Source organism: Mustela erminea, chromosome 11 (assembly GCF_009829155.1).
Source record: "Mustela erminea isolate mMusErm1 chromosome 11, mMusErm1.Pri, whole genome shotgun sequence".
Lineage (NCBI taxonomy): Eukaryota > Metazoa > Chordata > Mammalia > Carnivora > Mustelidae > Mustela > Mustela erminea.
In genome coordinates, this window is record NC_045624.1 from 2708631 (window position 1) to 2728884 (window position 20254).

Below are 20254 nucleotides of genomic sequence, written 5' to 3' on the forward strand. Positions count from 1 at the left end.
TAGGTCCCGGTGGCCCTACCGCAGCCACTAGCCAGGGAAGGGCCCGGGTGGCGGCCCCCAAGGCTTCTTAGCTCTCACCCTGAGATCTAAAAACCCCACCCTTCTTCAAGCACCTCGATTTGCCACCGGGTCTAATATGACAAGGGAGAACCGAGAGACACAGGGGCCCCCAGGTGACTGGCACCCTTGGCCACCCCTCCTGCCCGGGCTGGGATGCCTCTGACCCCAGGCCGTGGCCATGCTGGTTTCTCCCGCCGCACGGGTGGTTTTGTCTGCAGCTTTAGGACCTGTGGCTGGGAAGGGGGGTGTGCATTATTAATCCCGGATCCCAGGCTGTGCAGACGGAGAGGCCCTCTCTGACATTTTAAACACTCGGACAGCCTCGGGCCGGTGGCAGAAGCGGGACGGAGAGCAGGGGGAGGGCAGTGTGAGCTCTCAGCCCCGCGGGCAGGGTCTGCACGGCATCCTCCACGCGGTAGGGAGGGGGGTCCCGCACGTGTTTGAGTGGAATTAGAAAATATATCGCTTTATGCCTTTCACTCTGTGCAATCTTTCGAGACCTCTCACACCGTGAGCTTTTCTCTTTAATGATCTCCCACTCACGCGGACACGGCTTGCGACAACACGCTCCGGGTTCTCAGGAAATACTGTGGAATAAAGTTTAATGTGAATGTCACTGCCATTCCCGGTCCATCGATGAGGACCCCTCCCCCCACCCCCACCATCCTTGGGGCCCCGTGCGAGTCAGTGAGAACGTTGCCCAAGTCTGTCTGTCTGTCCCTCCGCCAGGTAGCGCCAAGCACGGCTGGGCCGGGAAGCTTACAGCCACGGCGGGCTTCACGGAGGCCAGTGGGAGCGTCTGAGCCCCCCGGCTTCATTCAGAGAACATGTCGCTAGCTGCTGATGTGGGAAGGGGTGACTTCACCTGCCACCGTCTCCCCCACCATCCAGCACCCTTGCTTTGCGGTGCCCCCCTCTGGCCGCTGAGTGCTACACCCGAGCTGCTTTGGAATGGGTGGGGGGGGCCGGCTCGGTTCGGGGGACATGCTCTCCGGGACATTACATCCCGCGGGGCGGGCCTGTGGTGGCAGTAATGAGGGTGGTGACGTCCAGGTGGAAGCAAGAGTGGGGCGAGTGGGTGGACAGAGGCCCTGGCGGCCCATCCACTTGCTTCTGGAGACCCCGCTGCGTCCGGGGCTGGCTTGTCTACGCAGGAGAAGGGGTGTCACAGCGGTCCCCATGCCAGAGACTTCCCCCGGACGGAGGGCTCCCATGGCCTGGAAGTGGAGGGCTGGCAGGTTTACAGCATCAAGAGACCGGATTTAACTTCTGGCTCCATGCCTTACGCTGGTGACCTGCCCCGTGATCTGACCTCGTGGGCCTCGGTTTCCGCGCTGTGGCGCAGGGAGGGCGTTCCCGACAGTGCTGTGAGGGGAGCCTACAGGCACTTCTCCCTCTCTGCTCGCGCCGGCCCAGCGAGGAGGCAGCATGGCCTCAGGCCTCGGGTCCCGGGGTGTGTCTCACCTCACCGAGGGTCACCCCGAGACTGGCCAGCGCCTCCTGCTCTGGACTAGTGCCCCCCTGCCCTTGCGGAAGTCCTGCGAAGCAGTGACGGCAATCTGCCCCGGGCAGCTGGTGGGGGCTGGGCCTAGCGGGGCTCATCTTTCCCACCCCTGCCCCTGACCACGTCAGGCATCCTCGAGTCACCAAGATGGGAGCAGCCAAACGTGTGCTTCAGGGGACACCAGACACATATGCTGGGGGGGAATGCGGGAGAGATGAGGGCACAGGCCGGGAGGGTGGGGACGCAGGGAGCCTGCCCACGGTCTTCACAGGGACCCCCACCAGGCTCCTGTCAGGACAAGCCCGGCCATCTAGAGCACAGGGACAGGGCACAGCCACAGAGAGGAAAGGGTTTCCCTGGCCAGTGCCTGGCTTTGCCGCAAGCCCCCGGGAGAGCCCAGCTTCCCAGAGCTCCTGCTGCACCAGCACCAACCACGGGGCTCACAGCCACGCAAGGCCCTGTCTTTCTCCCACTGTTTCCCGGGGCCTGCTCTTGTGTTCCCAACTAGACGGCCGCGTCTGGGGGCAGGACTCACTAGCACAGACGTGTGGCTGGTGAAATCAGGACGTGTGTGAGAGACGGACTGAGACGACTAGTCTGGGACATACGGTAACTCCCAGGACCGCTGCGAACCCCTGTGTCTTCTTGTAGGGACTACGGGACTGGTCGGAGGAGAGTCTGATTTTCTTCATCCAGGACAGCCTGCCGTAGAGATGACACTGAGGGGGTGAATTGCCCCAAACCTTGCGTGCCTAAATATTGGCAAAGGCCGGACTCCAACCAGGTGCCCCTCACCCAGTCCCGGGCTCCTTCTGTGGCGGTACCCCAAATTCTCCAGGATGCCCCTTGGTGACGGCCTCGGAGTGCGTCGAGCCACACAATGTGCAGATGTCCCCCCGGTGACCCGCGGTGCGTTGTCTCCGAGAGTGGACGGCGGGCAGAGGGGTCTACTCCTGCGCGGCACGTGCGGAATGACGTCCGGGCCCAGCACCCGCTTCGGCACGCAGGCTGGTATCGTTTCTTCAGACGCGCTCATCCAGCGCTTCTGCTAGACACACCCCGGCCTCGTCATTCCTGAGGCTGCATCGGTGAATCGAGGAAACCAGGAGCCTCAAGGTGTTGGCTGGGAAGAGGGGGCGCCTGCTGCCTGCAGAGGCTGACACAGCCGCCGGCGCCTCGGGAGGCCGAGATGCCCAAACCGAGATCTGACTCACAGCTGAACTCCAGCTGCGGCCCCTTCGGATCTGGTCCCAGGGCGCAGAGGTGCCCACGGAGAAGTCGTAGCCCGCTGGTGCACCTGCTCCCATCTGAACCACCACCCACACACACCGGGATCCGGAGCCTTCTGGGTGGGAGGGTCTCTAGTCTTCCTGCTCTTTCCCACCGTTTAGGAAGCCGAGGTAGATAGAGAGATATTTGGATCAATGCTCCTGTAAGTCATGTCTTCTGGGAACATGACTTTCGGGCAAAGGGGCTTAAATCAGTACAGTGTTTCCTTTATCCCCATTGAGGGAAAGGTGGCCAGACAGGCATTCCTTGCATTAATTAAGCACCTACTGCACACGGGCCTGTGAAAGTCCCTCTCAGCCCAGGATGAGATGCAGAAACAAAGGCAGAGCGTGGAATCCGTGGAATCCGTGTTGTGACAGACTTTGGCCCTGGGTGTTACAGGAAGCCAGAGGATGGCTACCCTTCCTAGCCTGGGATTAGGGAGAGGTGGGGGGAACGGTGCAGGCAAGCGCGTCCTGGGAGAGGCTTATGATAGATTCTGAGATCTTAGAGCTGAAGGGGGCAGGTGCTTAGGGATTTTTGACAGTTAGAAAAAATAAAAGAACAAAAAGAGGGACTCGGGAAGAAGTGGGAGAAGTCCCAGGTAGCTCCTCTTTGCCTGGTTCTGGGAGTCTAGGCCCACAGGAGGTGCTCCTGTCCCTGGAAGCTTTGAGGAAGCTCCTCCCACATGTCCTGATTTCACCAGCCACAGGTTTGTGCTAGTGAGTCCTGCCCCCAGACGTGGCTGTCTAGTTGGGAACACAAAAGCAGGCCACGGGAAACAGTGGGAGAAGGACAGGGCCTTGCGTGGCTGTGAGCTCCGTGGTGGGTTGCTGGGCCCTCCCGGCAGGAATAGCCCAGCAGGGAGCAGGTTTCAGGGGGCAGAGACCCAAAGCCAGTGGGTCTCCACCATGATGCTAGTGAAACCACCCAAACAGCTTCAAAGCCTTCCCCAGGTGGCTGTCACAGGGGCCAGGGTTGAGAGCCACTGAGCTCTGCACACAGAATGGTATGGCCTGGCTCTTGTGTGACCTGCAGGCCTGCTGGCTGCTTGGAATGGAGGATGGTTTTCCCGGGTTCACAAAGGAGGAAGCAGACTCGTGGAGGCCCAGGCGGGTGTCCAACCTCACAGATGCGACAGGAGGGGGCTGGAGTCAAGTTTGCTGGCGTGTTGCCGGCTCCTTCACTGGCCCAAGGTCCTGCCAAGTGCTGGCCCACCCACAGCCGGAGACTCAGGGGAGCTGTGGCCAAGTGTATGGTTTTTGGGGGCCCTGGAGCCCCTCGTTTTGGAGAGTGCCACGGAGCCCCAAGTCTCTTGGGGATGGGCTGTCTCATCACCAACCCCGCAGGGGAACTGCAAACATCAGCCACCATGCTTAGGTTGCACTTGGTCTAGATTCTAGCTCAGGTAGGTGAGGGGACAGGGCTCCGCAGGAGCAGAGACTGGACGTGCCCAACTCCCCATGCCATGTGGCTGCTCGTCTCCTGCTGTCCCCTGTCGACCTCGTGGGTTGCTGGGACCCAGGGGCATCTCTCAGTGTCCCCCAAGGCCACCTTCATGCCTGAAAGGAGCAAAGGCCGATGCACAGACTGAGGGACAATGATGGAAGCAGGCCATGCGACCGAGCGACCGTGCGGCGGTGCCTGCCGGTCTTGGAACGCCAAGGAGAAGCACGAGTGGATGGCCACCCCCAGAAGCTAGGAAGAGGCAAGTTGGGCCCTGCCCACACGCTGATTTAAGACTTCCAGCTTCCAGAATCGGGAGATAATAAATTTTTGTTCTCCTAGGCCCCTGGGGTTTACCAGACTGAGTTGCGGGGCCCCAGCACAGGGAGGACCCAAGAGGGCTGGTGACGGGACCCTGGGGAGCAGGCGGAGCGGCAGGGCAGGGCGCCAGAGTCCAGAGAAGACCGACCCGTCCACCCTCCATTGTCCGCCTTCAGCAACTCCACGACTTGCAAGGAGCTCCCAGGCCTATCTGGGAGGGAAAACAGGCCTCCCAAGCCCCCGGGGCCCGGACCCAGCCGGCCGCGCCTCTCCCGCCCCAGACCCGCGGCCACTGCACACGCTGTTTGGGGGAAGGCATCTTCCGCGCGGTTCTGCGGCGGGCGCGGCGCGTACCGCGAGCTCACGGCCTCTCCCCACCCCCAGCCCGCCCCCTGCCCCTGCACACACTCAGTTCCGTGGTGGAGGAGGGACGAAGGCGACCACGTCCCCAAGTACACTGTCCTCTGAAGCGCGCCTTGAGCCTCCCGCCTGCCCCCAGGCCGCTGCCTCCTCGCCGGGCTCCCCGGGAGCGCCCCTCCTCCACCTCCCGCCCCGCCCCGCACACGCCCCCGGCCGCCCTTGACCGTGAACCCCGCCGCGGCGGCTCTCAGTCACCCGGGAGCGTCCCCGGGCGGGCGGAGTGGGCGCCGGCGGGAGGGAGGCCGCGCGCTCCAGCCGGTGGGGGAGGGGCGGGAGCGAGGGGTGGGCACCGGCGGGGGGGGGGGTAAGCGGCAGCAGCCCCCGCCCCTCCCCCCGCCCTGGGACCGCCCCACGCGCAGGGCTGTGTTGCGGGGGAGAAGAGCCCCGACACTCACCGCACGGAGCCTGGGCGCGCCGGCCTTTGCTGCAGCCTTTCCTGAGCCAAGCAGGCCTCCCGGGTCGCCCCTTGCACACTCGTGCGCGCGCACTCACAGCCCCCCATCTCCGCCCCGCTGCGGGGTCCAGCCGGCCAAGGCCTGGGAAGCGAGGGCGGGTGTGTAGGTCTGGGGGGAGCTTAGAGAGCAGGGCTGGGGCGGCCCATCCCGCACTGGGACCCCAGCTTGAAGCGCCCCAGGCCCTCTGGAGCGGAAGGCGGCCTGGGGGCGAGGGGTGGCTGGCCTGCCCCGCTGGGAAGCAGGGAGGGGGGCGGTGCGGGACCCCCTACACACACACTCACACACACACAGGGTGCTGGCCGCCGGCACGGGACACCCGGCTTTGCCCAGATCCCCTCCGAGGCGGAAGATGGAAGTTGGCTTTTGTCTGACCCGGTCAGACAGAGCCGTTTTGTGGGATAAAGGCTTAACGCTCGGTGAACACGCAGAAAAAGCCCCGCGCTGGCCCTCTGACAATGCCATTGTCTGGGGCCTGAGCCCGGCTGCTGGGGCTGAAAGCGCCAAGTTCATGACATTTCAAAGAGAAATGATACTGGGGAGGAGGGAAGGGGGGCAGGGTGTGCAGGAGAAGCAGAACCCTAAAACGCGCGGGCGACAGCCCTGAACTCCTCCAGGCCGCAGCCCCCACCCCCCACCCACTCCCTTTCTCAGGCAGGCGGATGGGGAGGCGGTAAGGTCAGGGTCACAAGCAGCTGCTGTTTGCAAGGTGAAGCTGTGAAAAGAAACCCCAATACGCAGCGTGGACGCTTCCAGGACCCTTGGCACAGGTCCCCCCCTTGTCCGCACAGCCGCGCCACCTAAGAATTTGCCAGAAGGACTTTAGGTGACCAAAGGAGTTTATTTTTAAAGTGCTACAGTGTTATTGTTTTCTTTCATGCTTATTATTGTTATTACCAGATCCTTAAAAAAAACCTATTTTCTGAGCCCGGGAGATTCCATTTTTAGCGTTTCATTTGTTTCACGAGCTTTGCAAAAGCAAATAATTCGGGAGAGAAAAGCGGAGGAGTCAGGAAATTGAATGTGTTTTGTCTCCAGCCAAGTTTCCCTTGAGTGATTTCGTTTGCTTTCTGTCTCGCGGCGCAGGCTCCGCGCTCGGACCTCCAGCCTGCGGGGCCCGCAGCCCGCCGCCACCCCCCTGCCCCACCTCAGGAGGCCGGGTGGGGGCTGTGCACCCCTCAGCCCATTGGCCGAGTACACCATCCTCCCAGAGAACAAAAACCCGGGCCTTGCATATTCATTCTCCTGCGAGGAGAAAATAGGATTAGGCCAAAGTATGAGCAAGGTAAGTCGGATTACTGGCAAGGTTCAATACATTTTGGCATTCTTGTGCGATTTTTAATTGTACAAAGGTGTATGTTTCCCTTCCCTGGTTTTATTTAAAGAGGGTGTTTGTGCCCCGGAGGTAAATGATGAGCCATAAGGCTCTGTGTGGAATTGGAAACATATAACCTTGCAGAATGACATTTCGCCCTGTAACGTGCGACGCATGGTCGGATGAAGGCAGCGTGTCTCCGCCATCCTTTGTTAACGCCTCTTGCCCCCTGGCGTCGCTTTGATGGAAGGACACCCCTCGCACGGGCTGCCGAGGTGTCGCCGATGGGCTCCTTCCCCACAGGCAACCACAGAGGGGACTGCACGCAGATCCGTTTCTTAAACACCCTGACCAAGGCGGGCTTTAAATGCATAGAACCCGGCACCGCGGAATCCGATGGCAAAGCCTGGTGTTACTACCGTTGGCAAAAGCCCTAGATCTTTACTGCATTTTGCCACGTGCGGATTTAGTTGAGGTTTGCTTTCAGGCTCTTGGGTGTCTTCCATTAGCTCGGTTTCTCTGGGGCGAGACAGGGGAATGCTTACAGTTGTTTAAGTCTGCAAATCACTGAGCAATGAGCTCCGGGGTGGGGGGTGGGGGCTGCTGCTCCCGGGGTAGCCAAGGCCAGCTCTCGACCGCTGGAAGTCCTCGAATCCGGCTGTCTGCCGCATTGCTGAGGTCCTTTTCAGGATGAACTGCAGACAGAAAGCCGGAGGGGACAGAATCAATCCAAAAGCTTTTTGAGGTTCTGGCTGAGAGAGAAATGTGCATTTGCAGAAGCTCAGGGCCAGAGGAAAGGAAAGTTATGCTTGATCAAAGTTGGGCCTGGTGGGGGTGTGCTGGGAGCGAGGTGGGAGGTGGGATTCGGCTTCCCTTCATGGCAGGCTGCAGCAGTGATCCCTTGAAGGGTGGGGAGCTGGGGCAGCAGCTTCTGTAGCCAGAGAAGGTGACCCCGAAGAACTGTGCAGGGTCAGAAGTCCGGGAAAGCCGTGGCTCATGTCTGCCTGCCCCGTGAGCTCCTGGATGGAGATAGCTTCCTTCCCGCTGCGGGAACGGAAGGAGACGTTGGCTTTGCCTACCTCGTTCAGCCGCGTCCGAGAGCCTCCAGCAGCCGGAGACGTGCTGGGGTGCATACCCCTAGTTATCTTCGCATTCAGGCAAAGTCAAGTCCGTAAGTGCATTTTGATCAAGCTGGTGAAAGAGGAGTCAAGGATCTGTTTATTTTTTAAATGTTTCCTGCCTCCCACATTTAACGTAGATGTGTGCACGCACGCCCTAAGAGAGCCTTTTTGCAAGGCCAAATCTCACCAATTCCAGGCTTTCTTGGCTTGGTTTGTGAATCCATGCACCGAGCACCTCTAGAAACCGTGCAATCATCCCACTTAGGACTAAGGTTACAGGAGTCCGGACCGTCTTTCTCCCTCCTGTGGTGTAAGACCCACCACCTCTTTGGTCTGAAGTCTGTCCTGATTACTCAGCGCACACATGTGAATTTACTCACTTCCACGAGGCGGCCGATGGTCTGGAGGCCTATGGACTCTGACCCTTTTGCCTCCTTTTCTCCCCATCTTTAAGCTATAACATCTGGGGGCCTTTTCCTTCCCTTGAGTCTGGATTTGTTTGCAGGGTTTTCCCAGGTGTCTGATGGGGGGTGGGTGGGGTGCGTGCAGATGCCGAGCTCAGCACACCTGCACCCCGCCCTTCTCCTCTGGAGACCTGAGTTTGATGGGACACAGAGGGCTCCCCAGATGGGGGCAGGTGGGACAAATGTCCAGTTGGAAGACAAGTACAGAAGAGCCTGTGTGGGCAGGGCGAGTTCCCCAGCGGCTGTGAGTTGACCGACTGTGTAGAAGACATGAAAATGTTCGCTCGCTCACACAGCTTTGTTCAGGCTGCGATGCACACCTTCCGTCCCCCTCCCCGGGCTTCACGGGCGGGTGTTCACTAGCGGGTGTTTGCTGGAAGGATGCTGCCTGTACCCACACCCACAATGGGTTTCGTTCAGCTAGAAATTAAAAGCAAAGCTGAGCCATGCTCCCAAGTGATCGAGCACCTACGCTCAAACTCACAGAAATGGGGTGTGGCAGGGACAGTCTCCATGGGTGTGGGTAGGAGAGGGCAAGGGGAGGAGAGGGGGTGGTGTTTCCTTTAGTAAAGGCCCGGGCCACTGGGGGAACGGGAGACTGGGCCTCTTCCCGCAGGCCTTACCCCCCTGCCCACCCATCTCCGGCCCACAGACAGCACAAATCCATCCGGGCCGTGACCCAGACGAGGGGGCTCTCAGCCACGGCCCCTTGCCTCTACCAGCCTCGGGATGGGCAGCCTCCCGCTCTGGGGGTGACGGTCTGCACCAGTGGACCCAGGCTCCAAAGATGGAGGGCTGGTGGTGTTGTGGAGTGGGGGGGGCCTGCATGGGAGCTGAACCTCCAGCTGTACCCTGGTGGGGAAAGGGTAAGCTGCTCCTGGGTGCCCAGGGCACTGGTGGGGCTGGGGTTCCAGGGCCTGGGCAGCCCTCCCCCGAGAGCCTGAGCCCTAAGTCAGGCCTGAGCCTGAGCTCCAGGCTCTAGGGTTGTTGTGTTTTTGTTCTTGTTTGGAGAGGGCGTTTGGGGAGCGCAGAGGAAATATTAGGATGTCTCCTTGGCAAGAACTCAGCCCTAGAGGTAAGGCCAGCTAAGCTAGGTTTTAGGGAGACCCAGCCAGGTGGGTGCTGGAACCAGAGGCAGCTTCGCGTTAGGTCTTCCGGGTGGCCCCCAGGTTAGAAACCTACTTCGTCTGCAAACTTGAAGGAGGGGCCGTCCAGCGAGGTCTGAGACTCCAGCTTCTGCTCCCCACTGCTGGTCTATGTAGGGGAAATGAGATAAACTCAGGCAAGATCACAGAAGTCTCTCTCGAGGGTCAGCAGCGAACAAAAAGGGAGAAGTGGAGAGTAAGTTCGTTCCCAAGAGCGCTGTAAAAGTCTCTCGGGGAGAGAACAGAGCGGGAACTGTTCATGTCTGTAAGTGTCGGTGTTCAATATTTGTCTTCTCCAAATATAGCATCTAATAAAAGATGTCTTAAAACCCCTGAATTGGGCAGAGTCCAAACGCTGTCTCTTGACCAAGTTCACACACATCAGCTCCCTCCCTGGGCACCCCCCACATTTTATTTATCCTTCAGTTTATTCAAACTTATTTTTCCGCCACAGGAAGGCAGCTTTATTTGGCTAGTAAAGATTGTGTTTAACTCATTGAGTATGCATTGTAAAAGTTTTGCCATTAAATGCCAACCCGAATTCCAAATTGGGAAGTTAAATATTTGTTTTTAATTTTCTGGCTTAAAAATGTTCACTAACAGAAATGATTCTTTCTGCTCTAATGTGCTTGTATAAATGGGGTTGTTATTGGAGTCTTCCCCTAAAACAACATTTGCTTCCTGTCCCGACACACTGTGTTTGGAAACTCCACTCTTAAAAGCAATTTTAATATGTATAAACAAAAAGCAAGTGCTTTGCCTTAAAGTGTTTCGGTACACGGGCTTATGGGAGGTAGGAAAATGAGAAAACAGCATTCATAATATTATTTGAGAAGCTCGGTTAGAGACAAGTTAAAGAATGTATTTTGTGGGAAATTATAAAAGAGCTTGCTTTCCAAAAAATGTAGGCACCAGAGACCCCTTAATGTTTGTCTTTTTAATATTATAATTGACGACTGAACAAATAACTTAACATCTGGAATTTTGTAAAAAAAAATTCAAGATTTCATTAGCTCAATATTTAAGCTGTGTTGCATTATCTCGCGTTTACCCGTTTCTACATGTCACGTTCTTAAATTTGGCAAATCACTCTTTTCGTCACTGAGTCCAGCTAAAAGACAGAGAAGACAAATAGGTTTGGGGACGAGACCTCACCATCGTGGGGAGCGCAGCTGGAGAAAACTGTGCCTTCTCTGGGAGGTTTATTTCCAGGTAAACCTAACTGCGAACAGTTTTGCCCCCTCACCGCCCTTTAAAATAGACTCTCAGATGATGGTGAAAATGAGCGGTCCGATCGGAAACCAAGACGGTCCATTTAGAGAGGACAGCAGCGTTCCAACCGCCTCCCATCTGACTTTTTAAAGAAGTGAGCTTTGGGGGAATGATGTCCAAAACCCGGGAGATGAGAAACTCCTAACAACCCCAACAATTAGGTCACGGCAGCATCTTAACTGCAAGCTACTTCCTCCCTCTCTGCTTTGTCTCCTCAAATCTAAAGGGAGCAGAGATGCCCCCTCCTACCGGCAGCGGGGTCTCCACCAGTCCCAGAGAACAACGGAAGCTGGACCCCTTGCCGAGGACCCTCCCTTCCTTTCCAGTTGGCGTGCCTGTCTGTGGTATGGGGACATCCCCGGGTCTCCTGGCTGAGACACGTGTCCAGAGGGCAGCCGTGCTCTCTAGCTGGGTGTCAGTGGGTCAGACAGGACCACTCCATATCCCTCGGCAGTTTGAACCCTATGAACCTTCCTTCTCCTCCTTCCTGGGGGAAGCCCAGAAAGCAAAAGGAAGAGAGGCGCTGCTGTCTCATTTTGGGGCGGGGTGGGGTGTCTTCTAGGAGGCAAGTTATTTCCCTTCCCCAGACTCCGGAACTGAGCAGGTTACCAGGTAATTCCTTCGGCCCTGTACTCTATTGCCAACCCTCTTTGAAATCTCCCAGGAGAAACTTCTGGGATGTGAGCTCCATGCCCTTCCCTGCTCTGAGCCTGGGGACTGCCTTGGGGAAGCCCTCACTGCCACCCAGCAGCGGTCTGGGCGGAGGCAGGCTCCTTCCTCCCTGGGCATGTCGCCTTTCCTGGATCAGTCTGAATCTCCTCCCCAGGTCTGCCCACTCGTGTCCCGGTGGTCCTGCGGGAAGGCATGAGGAGGTATTTCCTTTCTAATTGTACTTAATGCTTCCTCTAAAACACGGCCGGAGGAGAGGCGTGGGTCTCACCTCCCAGCCGGCCTGCCGCCCCCTCGTTAGCTGGAAGAACCTGTCTGGACTTTAAAAAGCCGCATCCCCCCCCCGCCCCCGCCTGGACCTCGGCTGCGGGTTTGGGGCCGGGCAGCGCCGGCCGCCAGCACGTGGACCGCCGTGCGTGGGCGCGTGGCGCGCGCGGGGACTCGTGTGCGCGGGGACGTGCGCGGCGGCCCTGCCCGAGCCCGGCTCTCCAGCGCGCAGGCTGGGGGTGCGGGAGGTCGGAGGGAAAAGGGGGAGACAATTAGGGCTTGCCTGCGCCCGCACTGTCCCACCTTCCCTGCGTGACTGCAGGCCCGTGGCGGCCAGGAAGTGGGCATTGGCGGTCGCGCTGCTCCTCGGGTTCCAGGCGCCGCGCTCCGCGGGGCGGAATGCACCGTCCGCGGACGCCGCTGACCCAGCGCGCGGGCGGCCTCTCCCCATTCACGCGCCCCCGCGTAATGAATTCGTCCGTTTAGAAACATTACAAGGAATATTGGAGATTGACTGCCAGAGGAAGTGACACTTGACCCTCGCATCCTGAGCCCCGGAGGGGACAGCCACGGATTTCAAAATAGAAGTCCTCGAGCGGCGCCGCGCGTCCGTCACCGGCCGCCGCCCTCCCGAGCGCCCGCGGGGCCCCTTCCCTGCCCGGGTGCCCGTCGCTCTCCGGACCCTCCTCGCCCCTCCCGCCCCGCGCGCCGCGGCCCCCGCTCCACGCCTGCTCGCCGCCGCGTTTCAGCAGACTCGCCGGGATGGCACCGAGCCGACGCCGGCGACAAGAAACAGGGCGCGGGCGACAACGCGCGAACCAGCCGGGCCGCGCCCCAGCGCCCCCGACTCGCGCGCGCTGCCGGCGCCCCCCGCCCGGCACCGTCCCTGGGCCCTTGCCCTCGGGGACCGAGGCCTGGGAGGCCGGGAGCGGGCGGAGGGGACTTCGCTCCGGAGCCGCCGCGCGCCCCGGCTCGCTGGCCGCGGGGACGCCCGGGACCGAGCAGGAGGCGGGAGGCAGGACAGGAGGGAAGGAGCGGAGGCGCGGGCTGGACGGAGGCCTCGGCGGGTCCCCGCTCGGGCTGGGCGCCCCGGACGCACCCCCACCCCCGCTGCGGGAGGCTCGGCGGCCGCGGGCTGCGGATTTGGGGCGCGGGGGAGTGCACAACCTCCCCCGGTGCCCGGCGGGGCTTGGTGATGTCGAAGCCGGGGCGGGTGGCGCGGATCCGCCGAGGCCGCCCCGCCCGCAGGTCCGGCGGCGCCTTTTGTCCTGCCGGTGGCTGTAATTGCACATAAAACGCCGATTCAAATCGCGGCCTCCGCGCCGCGACCTTCTCCTTGTTTTGCTACCAACTAACAGGATTAGCCAACAAGAGCGAGATTTCAAATTAACCATAAAAATTACAAATTGCAATTCATTTAGCTGCCCATTTGCTACATTAAAACACACACATAAACGGGTCTGCGCGATCGGAGGTGGAAGGGCCGCGAGGAGCCCCGCGACCCGACTCCGGCCTCCAGACCCGAGAGCCAGGGCCTGGGCGCGGGGAACCGCGCGGACGCGCACTGTCCTCGGAGGCACCCGAGAGGCGCCCTGTGGCCTCGCCCGCCGGACGCCTTGCGAGGAGGAGGAGCTCCTTCAGCATCCGTCCGAGCTGTCCCTGGGAGGGGCCGTGCAGGGCGCGGAAGGGTGGCTCCCGGACAGGGCTGCGCGGGAACCAAGCCTCTGGGGAGGAAAACCCTGGAAAACCGGCACAAGTGATTTGAAAAACTCCGGGTTTGGGGCGATTGGTTGGGTGCCTGGAGCGTCAGGACCGAGAAGTGGCCGTTTGTACTGAGTGTGGCGGTGGGCAGAGCGCCGTGCAAGTCGTTCAGTCCGGTCACTTGGCCCTTGTGGCCTTTTTTAGGGAGCTGACCATTCCTTTGGCCTTGCGGGGTGACGTGTGGTGCCACCGGGCCCTTTAAAACCCAGTTTCTGCTTTCCCTTTTGACGTTTTTTTGTGTTACAGATGACCAGTATCCTAGAATTTTGCCTCAGCAGCAGACTCAGTGGGAGACCTGATTTCTGAGGTCACCATGGGTTGGGGTGGATCAGCAAAGGGGGAGACAGACCCAGCAGGGCTCTCTGTCCTTCTCCTTGGCCGAACAGCATTCTGAGGGAACGCTGACCAATGCTTCGCTCCCGAGAGGTTGTTTTCTGGGTAGTTCGGGAGATTTCCTTCCTAAACTGGACCGTCTTTGGTGAGAGGCACAAGCTTTTTTTCCCCTCTGCCTTGGACCCTAAGCCTCCCCAGGGAGGCGGCCCTGCCCCCACCGCGTGCCATCGGCAGGGGGCACACTGAGATGCCTCTGTGCCCCCGGGGCTGCTGTGAGCTCCCGGCTTCTCTCCTTGGGAGAAGGCAGAAGGGATGCTTGGGCTTGGGCTTGGGCTTGGGCAGCTGCCAGCAAGCACTTCCCCTGACTGGGGAGTGTGCGCCGAGCTCCCTAGCGGAGGGAGGGCCGGGAGGGCTAAGGCAGAGGCCAGCTGGAGCCCGGGGGGCAGGCGAGTCTGGCCTCAGCTCCAGGACGGGAAGAGAGAGTTCGCCTGGTCGCGTCCAAGATGCGCCCCCTAGTTCTTTCTGGACAGTCTCCACCACTTTGGCCCTAAACTCTTGGCCAAGTCCAGAGGCAAATGTGCTTTCTTCCTAGGATATTCTTGCATAAATCTAGAGCAAGTCCTCTGGTTCCACGCAAGCACAGGCCTCCACCAACAACATAGGAGTAAGGACGGCGGTGATTGGGTGATGGGCGAGGAGGTCTCTTGGGTCTGCTTAGGTGACCCTTCCTGGTGCAGATGCCGCTGTCCCACACGATGATTCCTCTCCCCAGTCAGAACCTGCTCAATGGTTGGGAGGGGCCCACAGAGGGCTCCTCCAGATTGGAGAGGCTGGGACACAAGGGGCCCAAACTTTTCCAGGAGCTCAGTGGGGCTGTGGGGCTGTTGACATCAGTGGGGCTGTGGGGCTGTTGACATCAGTGGGGCTGTGGGGCTGTTGACATCAGTGGGGCTGTGGGGCTGTTGACATCAGTGGGGCTGTGGGGCTGTTGACATCACGGCGGGCAAGGCCGTGGCGCTTTCAATGGCTCTAGCATAGGGTGGGCCAGGCGTTCAGGTTGTGCACGCCCCCCCCCATGCAGGGGAGCACACTATCCAGGCCCCCAGCGGCTCCCCGCCTGACCACACACCCTTGCCCCGAGAGAAAGGGGTGTGCCAAACCAAGCCCAGCCCGGCGCTGTCAGCTCGTGCTGAGCGGGTCGTGCCCTGGCTGGCTTTATCACTCCAGCACCCCGAGCCAGAAGACACAAAGGAGGTTTGTCCTTGAACTCTCTGCCAGCAGGTGCGGCCATGTTGTGCGTCCCTTTTCTCCGCTCACGGTGGTCCGGTTCCGGGTGCAGGGGCAAGTAGATGCCTTTGTTTGGCTGACGAAGCTCGGGATCCTCGCAGGCTCCATGGGGTCTCCATGTCCTTTTGCCGGTTTCAGGACCACTGGGCTGAACTGTTGCCGACAGCCTAGGGGCACCTCCTCCGATCCTGACCCTTTACTTTTGGGGCCCTAAGCCACTCCCTTGAGCTGCCCAGACTCCTTACAGACTCCCAGAAAAAGTACCTACTCGTGTGCAGAGCAGGACCTTGAACAAGGCTGAGAAGAATTCCTGTGGCCACAGGACCCGTCTGCTCCCCAGCCACCAGGCAGAGGGTGGGCTGTGGCCAGGGTCTGTGCAGCCTGGCCTCCTCTGTATCAATAACCACCGTAGGTCAAGAGCACAGGCAGGCCAGGGGGCTTTTTTGCTCTCTTCGAGGGTTACTTTCTCTAACCTTCTCCAACCACTCGTGAAATAGGCACGTTTGTCGTCTCCTGTGTTCCTCTCGCAAACACACAGAGAGCTCAAGCTTCTTTTCCAAGACCGCCCGACAGGTAAGTGGCCAGAATTTGACTGAGACCCGCCTTTAGAAGCGCTACACTCTGTGGACCCTGTTTGAGTGTCCGCCGGGCAGATGCCCGCGGACGGAGCCTGCTCGCAGTCTGAGTGGGGGCTCAGACTACTGGCCTGTGAACTGAAGACAACGACCCGACTCACCCCACCCCAGAGCGAAGCCTAGACTAAAAAGGGATGAGCTGATGCTCTGAAAAGGAGAAGAGTCTGGACCTGGGAGGTTTGCTCCCGGGGCAGTGGGCAGTGTGTGTCCTGTCTCCTTGTGGCCTGAACGGCCAAGCACGGGCTGGACTTTTCCCGAGGCAGGAGCTCCGGCATCGCCCTCTGGAGCTGTGGGGCCGCCGTCAGATGGGACAGTGCTCTGCGCATCGATGAATTTTAACGTGCCAGAGCCCTCAGGGAATGTGTCTCGAAGTTCCAGAATCAGCCGATGAGTCATGGAGCTGAGACCACCACAAGGCAGTGAGGCCGAGTCCTGGGGAGAAACGACGCTGGTGTCAGAGCTTTCTGGGTACCGGCCCTCAGCACATGTAAGCAAGCACCTGGGAAGGGCCAAACGTTGCATGAGCTGCCCGAGGGCTTTGCACACGCGTTGGCACGCTAGCCCCCCGATGCTCGCCTCCCACGTCTGTGTCCTTCACTCAGGGAAGGTGCCCTCCAGCCTAGCTCCCCAGTTACAGCTTGAAGAAACGGGCACCAGCAGGCCTGCTGGAGCCTTCCACGCTGTGCCAACAGCCCAGCTTCCTGTCGACGGCTTCCCTCAGCTTCACGCCGGGACCTTCCCTCTCATGGGAGGACGCTCTGTCCCCGTGTGCTGAGCTGGGCTGCAGCAGCGCCCATGCCAGCGACTGAGGCACAGGTGAGGGGTGCGGGCGCTGGGAGATGTATGTCGGTGCACCTGCATGGGACAGCCATGTTCTAGAACGTTCTGTGGAAGATCTCTGTTACACTTTCAGAGGTGTGAGCATACAGTGCTGTCTAGTGAGGTCTCTGGGGGTCTCCCCACCCTGCACCTGCTCTCCTGACTCCCCCAGACCACGTCCGCCGGCTGATAGAGACCAGCCTCGCCTCCCACCCCTTCAAGTATGGGGGGTGCGTCATCTTTGCTGGAAAAGAGCCTCAAGAGGGCAGATGGGAGAAATGGGCCTCAGAGCAGAAGGGGTCTGTTTCCCCAGGGCCTTGCTTTGAGTCCGGAGCTGCCCGCACACACATCTCCAGACGGGAAATGGGCTCCCGTAGGACAAAACGAGCAGCCATCGGGAGGTCGGGCCCAGGCCGGGCGGCGCTCATGGCGCCCGTATGGGGGCGGCCTCCCCCACGCCCCATCCTGTGCCTGCCCTCACGCCTAGCCGGGGACAGAGAGTCCATCCTCATTCTACCCATTTGACAGATGAGGAGCCCAGGCACCGTGAGGTCTGGACTTGCCCACGGGACACACCTCCAGGTAAGTGACGGAGCCTTGATGTGTCTCCAGATGGCCTGGCCCTGTGCAGCATTACCGCTCCCAGAGGGACGCCGCCCACTGTCGCTGGATGGGGACAGACGGGTCCAGCCGCCCACCTGGCTGCGGGGACTCAGCCTGTGATCTTCAGAGCCTCCTGGCCCGGCCCTGTGGACAGACTCGACGAAGGATGCCTCGAACCTTCCCAAATCAAAGGGCGCAGCTGGCCCCACATGCCGTTCGTCCAATAACCCCTGGCGGGAGGGATTCCAGCTGCTGACCCTCGCCCCAGCCCCCCTCGTCCTTAGCTTTGATCTAATGAGCCCTAATCCCCGCTGGCGATCTGGCCTCCCTCCGTCTGCTCTGTCCACCATCCGGGCAGCAGCGCTGGCCTCTTTGGGATTCTTGGGCCTAAACACCTGTTCTCAGGGGCGACTTTTGTTCCTCACACCTCCCGTCTTCCCACAGGGAGACACAAACACAGCTGGAGTGAAGCTGTCACTGCCCCCTGCGTAAATGTCCCCCAAACTGTCAAGAAAAAGTCAACATGTTTAATACACTGCAGTGAGAAGTTGGGAAGTGTGTTGAGTAAGAGATTAGAGGATTCCCTCCAAAGTGGGTGACATGTTAAAATTTGAGATGCTTTCTGATTAGACATCGAGAAAACTTAGCTTCCTGAGAAAGCGAAGCGCTCCTCTACCATTCATTCAAGACTCTGCAGCCCAGGCACCACCAGGCAAAGTGGTAGGAGCCTACCTGTGGGGGGCTGGGGGCGGCGCTTTGAGAGCAGCAGACCTGGCCTAGAGCCCGGCCCCTCTACTCCGTAGCTGTGTGGCCTTGCAGAAGTCTGCTGCCCTCTCTGAGCCTGTCTCCCCCCTTAAGCGGGGAGGCAGCAGGCGTCAGGGAGTTGCTGTGATGGTACGGGAGGGAACCTAAGTCAAGGCTTTAGGACTCCACACCCATCGCAGTCGTTTTCTCGGTGGGCTCAGTAGTGCCCGCGCACCCACAGGTCGGGGTGCCGGGGTGCCGGCAGGGAAGAGAGGCCGGGAGCAGAAGGCGCCATTCGAACAGGCGCCACGGAGAAGGAGAAGCAAACAGACTGTGTCCGGGAGAAGCTCGGCGCGCCCGGCTTCTGCTGAGCTCCCTCCTTCCCAGCAGAGCCGGCCACGGGGTGCCGCTCCCGTCTGCTGTGCAGGAGGCCCTGAGAATTCGTATGTCTCACCTGCACCCTGCACCGTGTTTCGTTTTCTTTATGCATCTGTCCTTCCTGCGACCCTGTGAGGTCAGGGTGTGCCATCCTTGACCCTCTGCTGGGGGCACGTCGTATCCGGGCTCTTGCGCGTTAAACAGAGGGACCACCTCCTCCTCCAGTGACCAGGCCCCGAGGGGCCTTACCTTACCTGCCTGGCTTGAAACTGTCCCCTGGTTGCCTGCGGAGCAAAACTGCACTTACATCAGAGTTCCGCTGTGAAAGCTTCCGAGACCGCAGGGGTGGAAACAGCCGCGTGGAGTTTGGGGGAAATCACTTCCCTTCAGTGAGCCTCCGAAAGCACAGTATGGACGCTGCGCCTTCTCTCACTGAGCACCCGGCCGCTGAGGAAGCAGGCGGGTCTGTGTTTTACCTTCGTGAGCCTTTTCGCAGACCCTCCGACGAGGCCCGTGGGTGAAGCAGGGGCGGGGGCCTCTGACCCCCAAGATGGGAGGCCCCCAAGGGCAGCTCTGACTCTTTGCTCCCTGCCTGTGGGCCCTGTGGGCCCTGTGGGCTCTGTCGTCTATAAGAGATGAACCGTCGTGGGCATCTCCCCCAGTCACTCTGCTTCTGGGTCACAGTCTCCCAGCTTCCAACGGCCTTGCCTAAAAGACACCCCTCTTGACCCGGACTTCATCTGGAGCTGCAGAATTAAAGTTTAAATTAAAAGGGAAGCACCTGCAGGGCTGGGATCTGGGCAGGCTTTGAAGTTAGGACGCCAAGGGTGTTGTCACCTTGTGGGTGGCCAATGGATTTCCATTCAGAGGAAATCAAGTTCCGGGTGTCCTGATGAGAGAAGGTCTGAGCGGGGCTGAGGTCTGGGCTGCTTCTGAGACAACGCAACTCCTGTCAGTGAAGCCGGACCAGTCCTGCCCAGCCCGAGTGGGGCCCCCACGCCTCCAGACCGTCTCTGCCACGGAGGGTCCCCACGAAGAGGCCCCGGTGGATGGATTTGCTGCAGGAAAGTGCTAAGTCTGAACCGAAACCTGGCCTATAAACGGAGCATGTCCGAGGTCCCGGCAGCACCCCGTGTAGTCTCCACTCCATGGTGCCTGGACGCTGCCCAGCTGGCCCCCCCGCACCCCCACCACCCCCACCAGCCACAGCCGGTCCACGTCCGACGGCCTCCCGGTCGCGTCCGACGAGGGGCGTGACAAGGCGTGAGCTGGAGGAGCACCCGGGACCACGGAGCGAACTCACCTGATGTGTGGCGTCCCCCGGTCCGGCCATGGGTGGGTCTCGTCTCCCCTGCGACAGCCGACATGGACTCAAGAGGAGCCAACGTCCACGTGCCAGGCCCACGTGGGACGAGGCTGGGATGTGCTGGAAACTCGCTTCGCCTTCCCCTTCCCGGCCCCACCCCCGCCAGACAGCACCTGCCTGTTCTGGGAGCATCCGTAGGGGTGGGGGCCGGTGAAGTCCATGGGAGGGGACGCGAGCTGGGCCTGGCAAGAAGAGGCCTCTAACCTCACAAGACCCCCGTGGGGCTGGCCACACACCTCGCAGGGCCTCGGGGAGCCCCGGCGCCGCTGGCAGCTGGAGGGCAGGGCTGAGGGAGAGCTTCAGGGCTTCCCAGGGCAGGGCCGGGCCAGGCCAACAGCTGAGGACTGACCAGTGTGAAGAATGTCGGAGGCTCTGCCCTGTGGGGGTTCTGAGCTTCCCGGCACGCGCCCTCTTGCACTGGGGTGATTAAAGCAGAAGAACGTGCCTCCGGGATGGGGGGTCACAGGCCAGACCGAGGCGTGTGGCTGTGGATGGGTCGCTTGCCTCTCCGAGGCTGCCCCCTGGGACGGCAGCCACGGACAAGGTCATGCTACACGGAAAGAACTACGTACAAGGTAGACAGCCCGATCTCGAACGTCTGTC

General features: G+C 60.3%; 1 protein-coding gene across 1 annotated transcript; it reads left to right on the forward strand.

Moving 5' to 3' along the window:
- The first annotated feature begins 1488 nt into the window (after positions 1 to 1488).
- LOC116569506 (translation initiation factor IF-2-like) lies at positions 1489 to 13163 on the forward strand. The gene is made up of 6 exons (XM_032305798.1): positions 1489 to 1635; positions 2216 to 2271; positions 9025 to 9238; positions 11760 to 11964; positions 12278 to 12733; positions 12766 to 13163. Exons 1-6 carry the CDS (start codon positions 1489 to 1491, stop codon positions 13017 to 13019), a joined length of 1332 nt encoding a protein of 443 aa, XP_032161689.1. The 3' UTR covers positions 13020 to 13163.
- Positions 13164 to 20254: the final 7091 nt, after the last annotated feature.

Excerpts from the sequence above, each read along its gene's own strand:
- LOC116569506 (XM_032305798.1), top strand. The coding sequence starts at position 1,489 with ATGGCCTCAGGCCTCGGGTCCCGGGGTGTGTCTCACCTCACCGAGGGT. Across the intron at positions 2,272-9,024 it reads TTCATCCAGGACAGCCTGCC|ACAGCACAAATCCATCCGGG; the intron begins GTAGAGATGACA and ends TCCGGCCCACAG. Across the intron at positions 12,734-12,765 it reads CGCCCGGGACCGAGCAGGAG|GCGCGGGCTGGACGGAGGCC; the intron begins GCGGGAGGCAGG and ends GAAGGAGCGGAG.